Source organism: Nannospalax galili, unplaced genomic scaffold, assembly GCF_000622305.1.
Source record: "Nannospalax galili isolate Female #2095 unplaced genomic scaffold, S.galili_v1.0 scaffold653, whole genome shotgun sequence".
NCBI classification, from domain to species: Eukaryota; Metazoa; Chordata; class Mammalia; order Rodentia; family Spalacidae; genus Nannospalax; species Nannospalax galili.
Genome location: NW_008334077.1, coordinates 2,258,557 through 2,274,861, shown reverse-complemented (window position 1 = coordinate 2,274,861; position 16,305 = coordinate 2,258,557). Strand labels below are relative to the sequence as shown.

The 16,305-nt window shown below is 47.5% G+C and overlaps 2 protein-coding genes across 3 annotated transcripts in view; both read left to right on the top strand.

Annotated features, from left to right (window-relative positions):
• The first annotated feature begins 349 nt into the window (after window positions 1-349).
• Mad2l1bp (MAD2L1 binding protein) lies at window positions 350-4,611 on the top strand. The gene is made up of 3 exons (XM_008829059.3): window positions 350-511; window positions 884-1,149; window positions 3,702-4,611. The coding sequence occupies exons 1-3, from the start codon at window positions 457-459 to the stop codon at window positions 4,212-4,214; spliced, it is 834 nt and encodes a 277-aa protein (XP_008827281.1). The 5' UTR covers window positions 350-456; the 3' UTR covers window positions 4,215-4,611.
• A 3,738-nt stretch (window positions 4,612-8,349) lies between these two features.
• The window catches only part of Rsph9 (radial spoke head 9 homolog), a 31,750-nt gene continuing 23,794 nt past the window's right edge, over window positions 8,350-16,305 (top strand). For both annotated transcript variants that reach the window (XM_029561602.1, XM_008829058.2), the window contains exons 1-2: window positions 8,350-8,629; window positions 12,988-13,153. In XM_029561602.1, coding sequence (XP_029417462.1) covers window positions 8,403-8,629; window positions 12,988-13,153 — 393 coding nt within the window. In that variant the 5' untranslated portion in view covers window positions 8,350-8,402. The remainder of the gene's footprint in view (window positions 8,630-12,987; window positions 13,154-16,305) is intronic.

Here is a 16,305-nt window from a genome sequence, read left to right as displayed (position 1 = left end):
CACATTTCTCCTGGGACCATCCTTTCCCTGCTCCAGCCCTCTCTGACAGGTGCCTTGTTCAAGTCTATAATCCTTGTACACGTCCACTGTAAAATCCTTCTGATTGAGTTCTCTCTCCAAGTCCTTGAGGACAGGAGTAGCTTGTTCATGGCCGAATCTCCAGAACCTAGGACAGAGCCTGGCACAAAGTAGGTGCGCAGTGCAAGCTGGAGGCTCGGGATGCGCCCTAGGGTGCCTTCCCTGCTTCGTGCCAGCGGCTGAGCGCGCAGGGGTTTCCGGAGGGAAGGCCAGGCATTCCCTGCCAGGGTGTGACCCAGCCCAATTCTACTTAACCCAGCCTCCCCGACCCGGCGCCGGGCCCCTTCCGGCTCGGCCGGAAGTGGAGCTTGAGCTTCCCATGATGCTGCGCGGGGGGCCTCTTCTTAACCGCAGCTGGACTGAGGCCGGCAAGTCGCGATGGCTGCGCCGGAGCCGGATCCTGTGTCTGTGCTCTCTCCTGCCACCGTCCCAGGTAAAGCATGGGGTCCAGAACTCCGGGACCCAGCTCCCCCTCCTGTCACCGTCCTGCAGCGAGCAGCGGCTGGCGCGTCCCCCGGCGGTTCCCTCCCGGTCCCTTCGTTCCTAGTCCTGGGTGGAATCGCGACGCGGGCCCTGGCCCTTTGGGTGTCTTAGTCACTCCCCGAAAGTCCTCTCCTGTCATTTAGATACCCCTGGGCAGGGATCAGGCCTCTCCCAGTCGCCGTCCACGCCGGAGGTGGCCCTGAGTATGTGGGAGGGTCGGGTGCCCCCTTGACAGTGGTGGCTGATGTGGCCACAGGGAACCGAAGACCGACGTTGATTTTGAGCTTTCTTTTTTTCTCCTCCCTTCTTTCTATTCACCTAGATTTGGAGTGGTATGAGAAGTTGGAAGACACTCCTGGTCCCCAGGTAGAACTCCTTGAGGCTGTCACGTCGGCCCAGGAAACGTCGAACTCTTCGGAGTCCTTTTACCCAAGAGACTGCTTGGTGCCAGTGGTGTTTCCTGGGCCTGTGAGCCAGGAAGGCTGCTGTCAGTTTACTTGTGAACTGCTGAAACATATAATGTACCAACGCCAACAGCTCCCTCTGCCCTATGAACAGCTGAAGCACTTCTACCGAAGATCTCCCCAGGTAGGCGTGGGCAAAGTGGTGGAAGACTGTGGCTCTAAATGGTAGGAAAGTAGCCTGAGAAACCTTCAGGGGCCTTGTCAGCCTAAGCATTGCAAAGGCTTTCTTTACTTTTCTCCCCACTTTGGTGGGTAGTCAGAGGACAATTTGCTTGAGTCAACACTCTCCTTATATCATTATGTCCTGGGAGTCAAGCTCAGGTGGCTCTGACTGGGCAGCAAGTGCCTTTTTACCAGCTGAGCTGCCTTGGCTTGAACCTCACTATGTAGCCCCAGCTGGCCTGGAACTCACTATATAGACTAGGCTGGCCTGCTCTCAGATCCTCCTGCCCCTCTGTCCTGCCCCTCCGTCCCGGGAGTGCTGGGTGTAAACCCCTGTGCCACCATACCAGCAACTTTTTTTTTTTTTTTTTCCTGCTCCTTGCAGTGTATCTTTCTTCCAGAATTTTTTCCCCATTTATTTCTTTTGGCTTTTGGTGTCCATTCTTTCATGTTGGAACCTTTTATTCTGTGTCAGGTGAATATTTAAGAATGAATCATTGTGGGGCTGGAGGATGGCTCAGTGGTTAAGAACACTGGTTGTTCTTGCAGAAGACCCAGGTTCGAATTCCAGCACCCACATGGCAGCTAACAACTGTCCATAACTCCAGTTTCAGGGGATCTGATGGCTCTTCTGTCCTCTGAGGGCATTACACCACATGGGTGCACTTACCTACATTCAGGCAATACATACATACACATAGAGTAAAAAAAAAAAGAATGAATCATTGCATGATCTGGATGCATGCCTGGGCCTTATGAGCTGATAAACATCATCATAAGGAGACTGGATGGGAACCAGGTGATCTCTGATAAATTCACCGAACATAGTACTAGAAACTCTGAAGTTTTTATTCAGCCCATAATGCCTTCTGCAGTGCCTGTATTGTTTGCTCTTGACCCTTCTGGGATTCTGAAATGTGGATTTGCTTCTTGTCCTTGTTACTAGCAGTTGGTAATCAGCTCTCTTGAACTCAACCCTCTTATCTACCTTTTTCTGGGGGGGGGGTGCATTGCTGGGGACATCTGCTTTTATCCTCTGAAACTTCTTGCCTTTAGCTAATGCTATTTCTCTACTCTCTGTTGGGATTTCTCCTTGACTTCTTTCTCCTTTCCTTCTTGAATTCCTTCTCTTGGTATTTTAGGTGGAAAAGTATTGATAACATGTATTCATTTTTTGTGTGGTTCGTATTGCTCTGTGCCTTTTTGCCTTAAGACACGGTCTCTGACAGAACCAGAAGCTCAATGTTTAGGCTAGGTTGGGTTGCCAGTGACCTCTTAGGATTTGCCTGTCTTCCCCCACAATGCTGGATATATATTTTTTGATATTTTTATTTATTATTTTTATGTGTATGAATGTATTACCTACATGTAGGTAAGTGCACCCGAGTCGTGCAATGCCCATGGAAGACAGAAGAGGTCTACTATGTAGACCAGGCTGTCTCACAGAGATCCACCTGCCTCTGCCTCCTAAGTGCTGGGATTAAAGGTGTATGCCACCAAGCCTGGCCTAGAATTATCTAGAATTGTCTTGATTAGATTAAATAGTCCTCGTTCCTTTATGCTCTGAGTACCTGAGTACAACAAAAAATTACTTTCTTTTTTTTTATAACAAGTTTTTTTGTGTGGTTTTTTTCTTTTTCTTTGTTTTTTTTTTTTTGAGACAGGGTCTCCCTGTAGCCCCAGCTGTCCTGGAACTCACTGTGTAGACCAGGATGGCCTTGAACTCATAGAGATTTGCCTGCCTCTGCCTCCTGAGTGCTGGGATTAAGGGCAAGCGCCACTGTGCCCAGCCTAAAAAAAATGTTATTTTCAGCTATGCCACTGAATCTCTTTTGCTATTTAAAAAATGTTTTGTTTTGTTTTGAGACAGGGTCTCCCTCTTGCCCCAGCTGGCCTGGAACTCAGTATGTAGACCAGGCTAACCTTGATCTCAATCACTGCCTCTGCCTTCCAAGTGCTGGGACTAAAGGCATGCACCACTACACTAAAATTTTTATTAGTGTGTGTGTACATGATTCCTGTGTGTGGTTGTACATGCCACAGTGCACATATGGAGGTCAGGACAACTCTGTGGAGTTGATTCTCTCCTACCTTTACATGGATTCTGAGGATCAAAATTGGTAACCAGGCTTGCATAGTAAGTACTTTACTCTCAGAGCCATCTCACTATTTTCATTTTTTTTGGTGGTGGGGGGTCTTTTTGAGACAGGATCTCCTGTAGCCCCAGCTGGCCTAGATCTCACTATGTAGACCAGGCTGGCCTGGAACTCACAGATCTGCCTGCCTCTGCTTCCTTTGTGCTGGGATTAAAGGTGTGTACCACCATGCCCAACCTCTTACTTATATTTTAATGCCTTCCAGCTTTCAGTACCATCTTTGCTGTTCAAAGTACAGAAGAGTTGTGGTTTGTACAGTCTATATTTTAATTTAGTGCCCTCTGGGAAGACCCAAGGTCAGAAATCCAGTCTTGTCAGTTTACAATTCATACTACTGTGTCCTCCTTTGTTCTTACAGGCAGAGGACATGGTGAGGAAGAAACCTTGGACCACTACGGAAGCAAGCAGCAGGAAGTGCCAACAGGCTCTGGCAGAACTGGAGAGTATCCTCAGTCATCTCCAGGACTTCTTTGGCCGGACTCTAGTACCACGAGTATTGATCCTCCTCGGGGGAAATGTCCTAAGTCCTAAGGAATTCTATGAACTCGACTTGTCCAGGCTGGCCCCCTTCAGTGTGGACCAGTGCCTGAGCACAGCAGCATGTTTGCGTCGCCTCTTCCGAGCCATTTTCATGGCTGATGCCTTTAATGAGCTGCAGGCTCCTCCGCTTATGGGCACCATTGTCATGGTCCAAGGGCACCGGGACTGTGGAGAAGATTGGTTTCGACCCAAGCTCAACTACCGAGTGCCCAGTCGGGGTCACAAACTCACTGTGACACTGTCCTGTGGCAGACTTTCCATCCCCACCATGGCTTCAGAAGATTACATTTGGTTCCAGGCACCAGTGATACTTAAAGGTTTCCATGAGTAAGTGAATGAGGGTGCTTCATTGTGAAGACAATGGCTGGATTCTCTCCCCTCTGGCACCAAGGCACTCCTCTCGTTTTGGAACCAAAGCTACTTCCTGGTAAGGGAAGAAGGCTGTGTGCCTCCCTTCTGCAGACTTCCCGGTGGCTGATGGTATGTTGCTGTAGCTGTGGACTGATAATCATCATGGAGCAAAGTCCCTGAATCAAAGACTAACTTTCCTGGAGGCTTAGAAAGCAAAGGCGGGCCGGTGGTAGATTCTCCTATGGAGGTGGCCCTTCTCTGCTTTTTGCTGTGTCTTTTCAGAACTGCTATCATGGTCGTAATGTGTGTGGAATTCATGAATTTAAATATGGAATGAACAGAGTCCTATTAAATTTTCCTGACACTTTTGACTTAGATTTTTGGCCTTGAGTCTAGAGGTTTTTTTTCCTTGTTTTTAAGAAAGTCTGGTGTATCTTGAGCTAGCTCTGAAGTTGCTGTGTAGCTGAGGATGACCTCGAGCTTCTAATTCTCCTCCCCTACCTCCGGAAATCATGGGTACATGTAACCATGCCTGGTTTACTGGGTGCTGGGGATGGAATCCAGGGCTTCATTCATGCTAGGCAAGCACTCAATCACCTGAGCTACATCCAGCCCTAAAAGTATAACTCAGGCTGGCCTCCTGCCTCATCCTCTTGAGAATTTGCCCACCAGAGTACATCATAACCAGGAGGGTATTTTGGTGCTTCTGCTCAGAAGTCTGGGTTTTTTCACTAATGATATTTTTCTCCCTCAGTCTCAGAATTGAGCCTAGAGTTCCTATCAGTTAATTTCCAGCTCAACATTATTTCGTTGCCACGTACTGATTGTTCACTCTTAAATTCTGCATGCATAAAACAGGTTACTTTTGATATAGACAAAAATTCTGATAGGGAACTTGTCCACTTAATGTGAGATCTAGGATGTAGTGAACAGTCTTGCCTGTGCCTGGTCTGTGGAAAACTCTGATCAGACGTCCTGCAAGAATGTTAAGGAGAGGAGCTCCCCACAAAGAAATTTCATGCTCAGAGAGCAGAGCTGCATACTTGAAAAAGGGTTGCTGGGTATGGTGGCCCATGCTTTTAATCCCAGCACTATCCATGAAGGCAGAGGCAGGTAGATCTCTGAGAGATGGAGGCCAGCCTGGTCTACATAGGGAGTTCCAGGCCAGCTGGGGCTACAGAGAGACCCTATCTCAAACAAAAAAAAACAAGCAAAAAAGGGTCACCTGTAGTTCTGTTGGTGTTCAGGACAGAAGGATGTGGCAGCATTCAGTCTTCGTGAAGTCACCCTTCAGATCTGAGAAACTTCAGGAGAAGGGGGCTGAGAGACTAGGCCAAGGAACGAAAACGAAGAGGCTCTTCACAGAGCTAGATGCAGCACTAGGCTCAGGCTCCCCATATGGCCCCAATACTGGTGGATTTGCTCCCCATGCCCATTCTTTCTGGAGCTCTGCCCTGTCTGCCTCCACTGCAGCTGTTTGATGGCACTGCAGGCGCTCTTGGCAAAACTGCCCTTCCGATTGTAGTCCTGTTGTCCTCTTAAGCTTGATACTGGCCTGATTACTGTGGGTTAGGTAGAGCTCTTTGTCCCTGAGAACCCCTGCTCATTTCCTGGAAGCCAGTTGAGGACAGAATCCCTACCTTGCTGATGGAGCAAGGTTGTTAGGGTAGATCATATGTGTAAAGGGCTTGAAGTGTAGTATGTAACACATATATTATGTTTTCTTTCTGTTTTCAGTTTGAGACCGTTTCATTTGAATTTGAACTTACTACTAGCCAAGGATGTCCTTGGAACTCCTGATCCTCCTGCCTCTGCTTACTAGCCAGGATTACAGGTTACTAGGCTAAGTTTATACGTTGTTTTTTTTTCATAAAGAAAAGAATGTTACTTAGTTCAAGGTTTTGGAGGCTGAAAGTCCAATCTTGTGCAACCTCTGGCAAGGTCTCCTTCCTTGGCTGTCATTCAGGATAATTTCATATGTGTATACAATGTATTCTGTTTACATCTCCCCATCCCCTCAACATGTCAACATACCCCCTCCTACCATGTCTTTTTTAAAAACCATTGGGTTGGGTTAGAACTGTTTGCTCTAATGTTGACTCATCTTGGCTTGATCTTTTGTAGGTCACCATAGCTACAGTCAGTTCATGAGTGCAAGGTCCATGGCATGTCCCAAAGCCAGCATTCCCCATCCTCCAGCTCTTACATTCTTTCCACCTCCTTCCTCAGTTTTATTTTCAAGTATTTGAATTCAACTTCTGGGAATCATGGTATTTCAATCCTATATCCTCTAGCATGCCCCTCTGAAGTGCCCACAAGAGAGGCCTCCATTTCCACAACCCAATGCTGTGATGCTAGGCTGATCTCTTGTGTATCTACCACAAAGCTCCTTGTGCCTTAATACTGTGTTAAGCACAGTATTAAGATGAGGCTTAAGGAAGTTAATTTGCTTCAGTGGTAAAACATGGGCTTAAACTTGTTTACTTGCCTGCAGAGGCTGAAGACTTTCCACTGTGCTGTAACATCAGTGTGGTTTTTCTGTGAAACAGCCAGGATTTTCCCTGCCCCAGACCAAGACTGAGCACTACAAAGCTTCAGGACTGTCCTCTCTTGTTTCATTCTGGTTCCTGACAGGGAACTCATCATTAAATAGGTAGACCTAGAATCAGAATCCAAAACGTTTAGGCTGTTTTCTGAATTGAAACCATTTGAAGCAGCATCCCATTAGTCAGACTGTTGGCTGTTTTTCTGTCTGACAGTATTATTTTACAGAATTATTGGACCACATCTCTCATGTAGGGCAGGGATAGGTGGAGGGAGTCTGACCAAAGCCTGCAGGGAAATTGTGGATAGGGGGTCATAAGTTGTTTGGAATGGAAGACCTGTTAATGCCATCATGAACAAGGCAATCAAAACAAAGTCATTACGGGGTGATTTAAACAGTTATTTCTCTATGGGCTTGGCATTGAGGCCCAGAGCATTTTGACTTCATGAGTCTTTTCCCAAAGGAAGCAGAAATGAAAAGACCAGTTAATACTAACATAAGCCCAATCTTCCCTGACAACAAGGCTGCTGAGGGACCTGTTTGTTTTGCCTTTGGGGACTTGTGGATGGGAAGTAGCAGTGGTTAGGTTAGCTGGGGGGGGTGGGGCATGGCCCCAGCAAAAGTGGGGATTTGGTGTTCATCTGTCTGAACAGTTGTGGAACTCAAGGTTAGGTACATTTAGGTGACAGTTGACAGGCTGGTATAGTCCATATCTTTTTTGGTGCCCTTCCCACATCATCTGTTTTCAAGAAGTGGGCCTATACCTTACCTCAGTATCTAATCTCGTTTGTCAGAGTAGTTCCAAGAGTAAGCAAGGGACCTTCTGGTGAGCCCTATAAAGACTGCAGAATGGGGGCTGGAGAGATAGCTTGGAGGTTAAGAGCACTGGTTGCTATTGCAGAAGATCTGGGTTTGAATCCCAGTACCCACATGGTGGCTAACAACTGTCCATAACTCCAGTTCCAGGGGATCTGACACCCTATTCTACCCTTTGTGGGTACCGTATGACATGGGTGCACTTACATACATGCAGGCAATACACTCGTACACATAAAATAATAAATATAAAATAATATAAACATTGAAAAAAAGTACCAAATGGACAGAGCCAGTCTTATGAGACCTGTCTTGGTTGGAGTGAGACTTAGAGGGATTGATTGTCAGAGTCTTAGGCTTTTAGAGCCAGGAGTATCTCAGATACTTAGTAAAATTCTCAGGTCAAGAAATGATATATCTGGCCGAAATAATACAGTTAGTGCCCTTGTTGGGGCTTTGTATTGGTTTTCTTGACAATATCTGTGGTGCATAAGTACAGTGGGGACTCGAGAGCTAAAATACCGTGCATTGGGCTGGGTTGGGACTTCCAACTCCACACTGTAGCCTACCTATAGTGGGGGAACACACCCCACCTCTGGGACAACATCCACCCTAGACTCCTCAGCGGAAGAGGGAGGGGCTGGAGGTTGCCCTGGTTTTACCCATGGGCGGTTTCAGGAGATGGGCCGGGCGATGGGCGGTCTGGTGGGTGGGATTTTTGCGTCTTGCTGACGGAGGGGCGGGTCTCCGGGTCTCCATGGAGACGGCTTCTAGCCTCGACAGGCGCGGAGCAGGACCGCTGGCCCGATGGACGCAGACAGCCTCCTGCTGTCGCTGGAGCTGGCATCCGGCAGTGGGCAGGGCCTCAGCCCGGACCGGCGGGCCTCGCTGCTCACCTCCCTGATGCTGGTTAAGCGCGACTACCGCTTCGATCGGGTCCTTTTCTGGGGCCGCATCCTCGGCCTGGTCGCCGATTACTACATCGCGCAGGGCCTGAGTGATGACCAGCTGGCACCGCGCAAGACGCTGTACAGGTGAGGCACCCTGGGGCCAAGGGAGGAGCTCCTGGAGGTCCTTGAAGGGTGGTGGGTGGACCTCGGGACTCAGGGGAGCCAGGATGGATGGGAGAAGCTGCCTGGGGGCGGGGCCTGGGCATGGAATTGACGGTTGAGGGAGAGGGGACTGGGATGCCTCCTGAGGGTCCAGCGGATTCTGAGGGCTGGGGATGGGGGCAGCTTTGTCAGCCTGGAGGGACAGGAGAAAAGAAGGTGCAGATGGATTCGTAGAGGGAGGACTAAACGGGGGCGGCAGACCTGAAGTTGAATTCAGATTGCAGCTAGCTCCAGCACCTGCAGTTTCAGAGGACTTGGCTTGGAGAAAAGGCAGCTGTCCTGAGGGTTAGAGTAGAGCTATTTGGAAGCATCTTCTGTGGAGGTGTAGGCTCTGCAATGGGAGGTGCTCTTGGAAGTAGAAAACATAAAACTACCATATAGGAGCATCCCAGCCTGTTTCTGACTCCTATAGAGATGATGGAGAGCCAAGCACTTTATAAAGCATTCAACCTGTAGGCAGTTGGGGACTTCATTTACCTACTCATGAATCAAGTCAGCATTGACTGGATGCATGCCATGCTAGACTTAGGGTTACAAAGTTGGCCAAGTTGCACCTGCCTCCCGGTAGTATATGCCAGGGAAGGGGCCGGACATGTCACTCAGCAATTACAGCACCATGTGTTAGAACAGATAGCTGGGCATGGTGGTGCATGCTTGTAATCCCAGCATTTGGGAGGTGGACACAGGAGGATCAGAGGTTCAAGGCTAACCTCTGATACATAAGGAGTTTGAAGTCAGCCTGGGCTACAAGAGACCCTATCTCAAAAACAACAGGGCTAGAGAGATGGTTCAGCGGTTAAGAGCACTGGATGTTCTTGTAGAGGACCTGGGTCTTCAGTTACTAGCATCCACGTGGTAGCTAACAACTGTCAGTAACTCCAGTTCTAGGGGATCTGACACCTTCTTCTGGCCTCTGTAAGCATTGCATGAGTCTGGAAGAAAGGGTTTGAAGGGAAAGTAGTTGAGGGAATGGAAGTGGTTGGAAAGATTTAAGAGGAGGGCTGTGTGACTGGCTGAATGCAAGTTTGATTTCAAGGTTGATTCCTCTTTCCAAGTGATGCAGCTAAATGCTGATGCTGCTTACTAGAGAAAATTCAGTCAGCAGGATCTGGCTCAGGCCTGTAATCCCAGCACTCAGGAGGCTGAGGCTGGAGGAGTTCAAGGCCAGCCTCCGGTACAGTGGGAGATCTTATCTCAGAATAAAGCAAAACAAAATAACTCCCCAAACAAAGCAAGCAAACCTAACCTACAAAAGGTCCTGGGAAGATAAGAGAGATTATGGGATCATGTGCCCTCGGGCAAAGGATAGGAAAGCCTGAAAGTATAGTTTAGGAATCTACATTCAAGCTGCAGATAAGTGGTTTCAGATTAATTTCACCTTATTGTATAAGCATTAGTTGAGCACCTACCATGTACTATGCATTGGTTTAAGCATCAGGAATCCAGTCTGCCTGGAGAAGGTAAATAAGACAAAGTCTTTTGTCTTCATGGAACTTATGTTACAGTGTGTATGGGGGGGCATAAACAGGGACCCCCAATTAGGGCCCGACAATAAGGTCAGTTTAGTGACGACAGACAATATATAAACACCCACATATCTGACAGATGGTATTGGGTACAAAGGGAGATAGAGAATTCTGGACAGTATTTTAACTGGGTGGTCAGGGATGGTGCATCTAAAGGGATGGTGCATTGAATTAACTGGGGGAATGAATGAGCCATGAGAGAAGAGAATTCCAGGTCAGTTCAAAGGTCCCAGGACAGGTATTTACCTAGAGTGCTTGTGGAATCCCATACAGACTATGGCTCAAAGGAGTGAAAGAGAATGCTATTAGCGTGAAATGGAAGAGGTTACAGGGTTGAGCACTGAGAGGCTTGGCTCAGTGGGAAGCCACTAGAAAGTTTTACACAGAAAGTTTTGAGCAGGTGGGTAGGGAGTAGTCTTAGGGGGAGGTAGGTATGGGAGACAGATTAGCTATTTACTGCAGTTTCCTGGCTAGAGTGGATTGTGGCCTGGCCAGGATAGAGGTAGCAAGAGGTGGCTAGGCTCACTCAAGTCAGAATGGCTATAATCAAAAAATCTGACAACAGGGACTGGAGAGGTGGCTAGGCAGTAAGAGCACTGGCTACTCTTGCAGAGGACTTGGGTTCAGTTCCCAGCACCCACATGGCAGCAGCTAACATTAGTAACTCCAGTTCTAGGGGATCCAGTGCCCTCTTTTGGCCCCTGCAACATACATGTGGGCAAAATACTCTTGCACATAAAAATAAAAGAAATCTGACAATGTTGGAGAGGATGTGGGAAACAAACACTGTTCATTGCAGGTGGGAGTGCAAATTAGTACAGCTGTTATGGAAAGCAATTTGGAGGTTCCTCAAAAAGTTATAAAAAATGAGCTACTATATGTCCCAACTTATCTCACTCCTGGGCATGTACCTGGAGAACTCCATATTTTACCATAGAGATATGTGCACACCCATGTTTGTTGTTGCTCTATTCACTATAGCAAGGAAATGGAACCAACCTAGTTGTCCAACAGATGGATAATGAAAATCTGGTGCATATATAAAATGGATGAGGTTGGAGAGATGGCTCAGCAGTTAAAAGCACTGGCTGCTCTTGCGGAGGACCTGGTTTCGATTTCTAGTTCTCATATGGCAGATAACAACCGTCTGTAACTTCAGTTTCAGGGGATCTAATGCCCTCTTCTGACCTCTGCAGGCATTGCATAACACAGGAGCACTTATAGGCAGGCAATACACTAATACACATAAAATAAAAATAAGTAAAGCCAGGCTGGTGGCGCACGCCTTTAATCCCAGCACTCGGGAGGCAGAGGCAGGCGGATTGCTGTAAGTTCAAGGCCAGCCTGGTCTACATAGTGTGTTCAGGTCAGCTGGGACTACAGGGAGACCCTGTCTCAAAAAGACATAAATTAATAAAAATAAATAACAATTTTAAAAATATTTTAAGGGTCTGGAAAGATGGTTCAGCAGTTAAAAACACTTTCTGTTTGTCCAGAGGACCTGAGTTTCATTTCCAGCCTTGTGCTGGATAGCTTTATTTGTCAGCTTGACACACCTGGTTGGTTAGAGGGAGCCCGAGTTGGGGCATTATCTCCAGTGTCTGTGGGGCATTTTCTTGATTGTTGAGTGATGTGGGAGGGCCCAGCCCCCTGTGGGTGGTGCCACCTGCGGCAGGTGGTCCTACGTTGTTTAAGGAAGTAGGCTGAGCTTGGGCCTGGAGAACAAGGCAGTAAGAGGCATACCTCCATGGTCTGTGCTCCAGGTTTCTGCCCTGAGTCCTGCCTTGGGCTCCCTCACAGATGAACTACGACCCAGGAGATGTAAGATAAAATAAACCCTTTCCTGCCCAACTTGGTTTTGGTCAGTGTTTTATTTTTTTGGTCTTTTTGAGAGAGGGTCTCCCTGTAGCCCCAGCTGTCCTGGAACTCACTATGTAGACCAGGCTGGCCTTGAATTCACAGAGATCCGCCTGCCTCTGCCTCCCAAGTGCTGGGATTAAAGGCGTGCACCACCACACCCAGCTTGGTCAGTGTTTTTATCTCAGCAGTAGAGAAGCAAACTAGAACCAGCATCCACATCAGGCATGCACAACCCCCTGTAACTCCAGCTCCAGAGAGGTCTGATGCCTTCTTTTGGTCTCTCTGGGCACCTGAATACATGTGGCAGATACATGCATACACATAAAAAAATAAAATAAATCTTCAAAAAGTAAAATATTTTATTTCTGTTTTCAAGATTTACTAATTTATTGTGTGTGTGTGTGTGTGTGGGGTGCCTGAAGAGGCCAGAAAAAGATGTTGAACCGTGGGATTCCCTGGAGCTGGAGTTACAGGTTGTTGTGTGCTGCCTGACATGGGTGCTAGGAACCAAACTCAAGTGTGTGTGTGTGTGTGTGTGTGTGTGTGTGTGTGTGTGTATGTATGTATGTATATATGTATATCTGTGTGCCCTTAGAGGCACAGGTGCCCTTGGAGGCCAGAAGTGTTGGAACCCCTAGAGCTGGAGTTACTGGCAATTGTGGGCTGCCCAGTGTGGGTGCTGGGAGCTGAACTCAGGTACCCTACAAGAGCAGTACATGCTCTAAACCATTGAAATTGCATTAAATGTGAGGATGGGCTGTGCCATAAACACTTTGTAGGATCTTGGAGAAGACTGGTGTTTGAGCAGCTTTGGGTGCCTGGCCCTAGTTGGTGGGGTGGGAGCCTGGGTGCGAGGGGGTTGGAATCCAGGGCTGATGTGGATGTTGTTGGCAGCTTGAACTGCACAGAGTGGAGCCTCTTGCCCCCTGCCACTGAGGAGATGGTGACACAGACGGCTGTGGTGAATGGCCGTTTCATGGGGGATCCCTCACATGAGTACGAACACATGGAGCTCCAGAAGGTGAATGAAGGTGAGAAGGTCTTCGATGAAGAATTAGTGGTGAGTACAGAGGAGTGGGTAAGGGCTGGGGCTGTAGCTCAATGGGAGAATGTGTGACAAAGCCCTAAGCTCCACCTCATCCCCACAAACCATACCAAACTCAGCACAAAACCAGCAGAATTCTAGCCCAGTAGGAATTAGGGAAAGCACAACTGTGATTATCTGTCGTTGTTGTTTCCTTCACTACTGTCCAGGTGGGTACGGAGGCCTGGCGCTGGAGGAGCCAGGTGCTTTGCTGCTGCACCTGTATCATGTCCTTCCATCCCAACAGTTCAGTGAAGGTGGCAATTACTTTCCAGGTGTTGGAGAGGACACTGGAGCTGGAGGCTAAGATCTGAGGGGTGGAGAAAGGAGTGGATGGGCAGCTCTTGTGAAACCTGACTGGGGAGAGGGGACCATGATGCACCTTGAGGATGGAAAATGTATGCATGCTGTTATTATTGTTATTATTTTGCAGTGCTGAGGATCAAACCCAAGTCTTATGCATTCTACACAACCACTGTACCACTAAACTATATTTATTTATCTATGTGCATGTGTGTGTGTGCATGTGTGCATGTGTGTGCCCAGAGCATACATGTGGAGGTCAGAGGATAACTTTTTGGAGTCAGTGTTTTCCTTCTACCATGTGAGTTCTGAGGATCCAACTCACGTCATCAGACTTGGTGGGCAAGCACCCTTGACCCACTGAGCCATCTCATCGGCCCTTTTGTACCAGTTTTAATTGTATTAGATAATATGCTACATGGCTCCTGATTTATAGGCACTAAAGGAAATAGTTTCCTCTCTTCACTGTCTACTGGTCACAGGGGACTTTTCCTTGGGGACATTATGTGTTCAGCACATGTGTCCCTGTCCAAATCTTTCTCCTGAGTTAGCAGCTTCACTGTGTCCCAGGAGCTTATGCCCAACATCAGAAACCTGCATTTTCCCCAAGATCCCAGGGTCTCTGACTCCATGTTGAAGACTGAAATGTTGCTTTTGACATCAGTGCAACACAACCCTCAGTAAACACCTGGGCTCCACGTGCTTTCTTTTTTTCCTTAGTAAACAAAATAAAATGAATGGCAGTGTGGTATGCCCACAATCCCACACCTTGGCCTTTTTATGAAACCCTGTCTTTTCGAGACCTTTCTATATCAGCATCTCAAACAGCTGCCCCACTTTTTGTGCCAATGTGAGAATGTGCCTGTATTTACCAGCATCTGATTCATGGAAAGTAGGCTTCTAGGTTCCAGCTCTGACCAACAGTGCCATAGTAAGTGACCTTGGACTGACGTCATTTCCAATGAGTGCCCTTTATCTGAAGCACCAATTCCTTGAAATGTAATCACTGAATCAACAAGTAGGGAACCCACATTTTGAAGCTAACTGAAGCCACAATTCAAAACCCAGCCTTGTAGTTGAATTTGGGTGATGCCTAAAGTCTGTGTTGAGACTGTGAAGCCTCAGTGGCAGCTGTATCTTCCAACTGATAAACATGATCTCCTGAGTCTCAGGCTCATGTTCTGTAAAATTGGGATAATTATATTTATTTTTGCAAGCTTGTGTAGATTCGCTGAGGTGACATCGAAAGACCCTGAGTCAGACACATATTGAATGTTATTTTCCATCCCCTCCCTCCCTTATTTTTGACAGGGTCTCCCTAGTCCCAGCCCACCTGGAACCAGGTTGGTCTAGATCTCCCAGAGATTTACCTGCCTCTGCCTCCTGAGGGTCCATCTCCCTTTTGTCAGCCTCGTAGTAGGTGGTTTTATGACTGTGGGTGTTTTCCCAAGAAATCTCTATGAAATTCTTTTTTTTTTGTCTTTTTAAGACAGGGTCTCTGTGTAGCCCCAGCTGTCCTGGAGCTCACTATGTAGACCAGGCTGGCCTCGAACTCACAAAGATCCTCCTGCCTCTGCCTCCCAAGTGCTGGGACTCAAGGTGTGTGCCACCACAACCAGCTCCATTTAAAAACTTTATACAGATGAAATTCTGTTATAATTCACATCAGAGGAAACTGTGAGTAAAGGAATTTCATAGAGGTTGGTGTGGTAGCGCACACCTTTAATCCCAGCACTTGGGAGGCAGAGGCAAGTGGATCTCTGTGAGTTCGCGGCCAGCCTGGTCCACATAGTGAATTCCAGGCCAGCTGGAGCTGCAGGGAGACCCTGTCTCAAAAAGACCAAAAAATAAAGTTTTTATATGGAGAAATGCTTGGCAAGTAATATCAAGAGGATAGAATACTATGATACTATATAAACTGTGACTCCAGATTTACTTTAAATATATGTACAGACAGAAGGAAACAAAGGAAGAATACCAGGATGTTGGTGATTGTCTTTAGCAGACAGGACTATGAGTGCTTTTTTCTTGGGGGGGGTCTTTTTGAGACAGGGTCTTCTCCCTGTAGCCAGGCTGGCCTGGAACTTGCTGTGGAGCCTCTGGCTCCAAGTTCTGGGATTAAAGGCATGCCCACCAAGCCCGGCCTATGAGTGCTTTTAATCCTCTTTGGTAAGCCTTTTTCTATTATCCATAGTCTACAGTGAGCATGACTGCTTTCGTGTGTGTGTGTGTGTGTATGTATATTTGGTAAGCCTTTTTCTATTATCCATAGTCTACAGTGAGCATGACTGCATTCGTGTGTGTGTATGTACATATATATAATTTTATTCCTGGAGTGTGTGTAGTGTATGTATGATGTGTGTGTGTCTGTGTGGGCAAGCATGTGCCATGGTGTAAGTGTGGAGTCAGAAGACAGCTCTCAGAAGTCAGTTCTCTCCTTCCACCTTGTTTTGAGGTCTGTCTTGTTTCTGCTGCCGTGCTGTTTACTCCTAACTAGCTGGACTGTGAACTTGCAGGAAGGTCTCCTGCCTTTGTCCCCATCTCCCCACAGGAGTGCTGGGATTATAGATATCTGCAGTCTGTATATATATATTAGACAGGGTCTCCTTTATCCCAAGCTGATCTTCAACTTGCCATGTAGCAGAGGATGACTGTGAACTTCTGAACCCCTGCCTTTACCTCCTTAGCTTTGGGGCTACAGGCATGTACCACCATACCTGGTTTATGGGGTACTGAGGAGTGAACCTAGCGGTCTTGTGCATGTTAGACAAGCATTCTACCAACTGAGCTACAACCCCCCAGCCCTACTTTCAGATATATATATA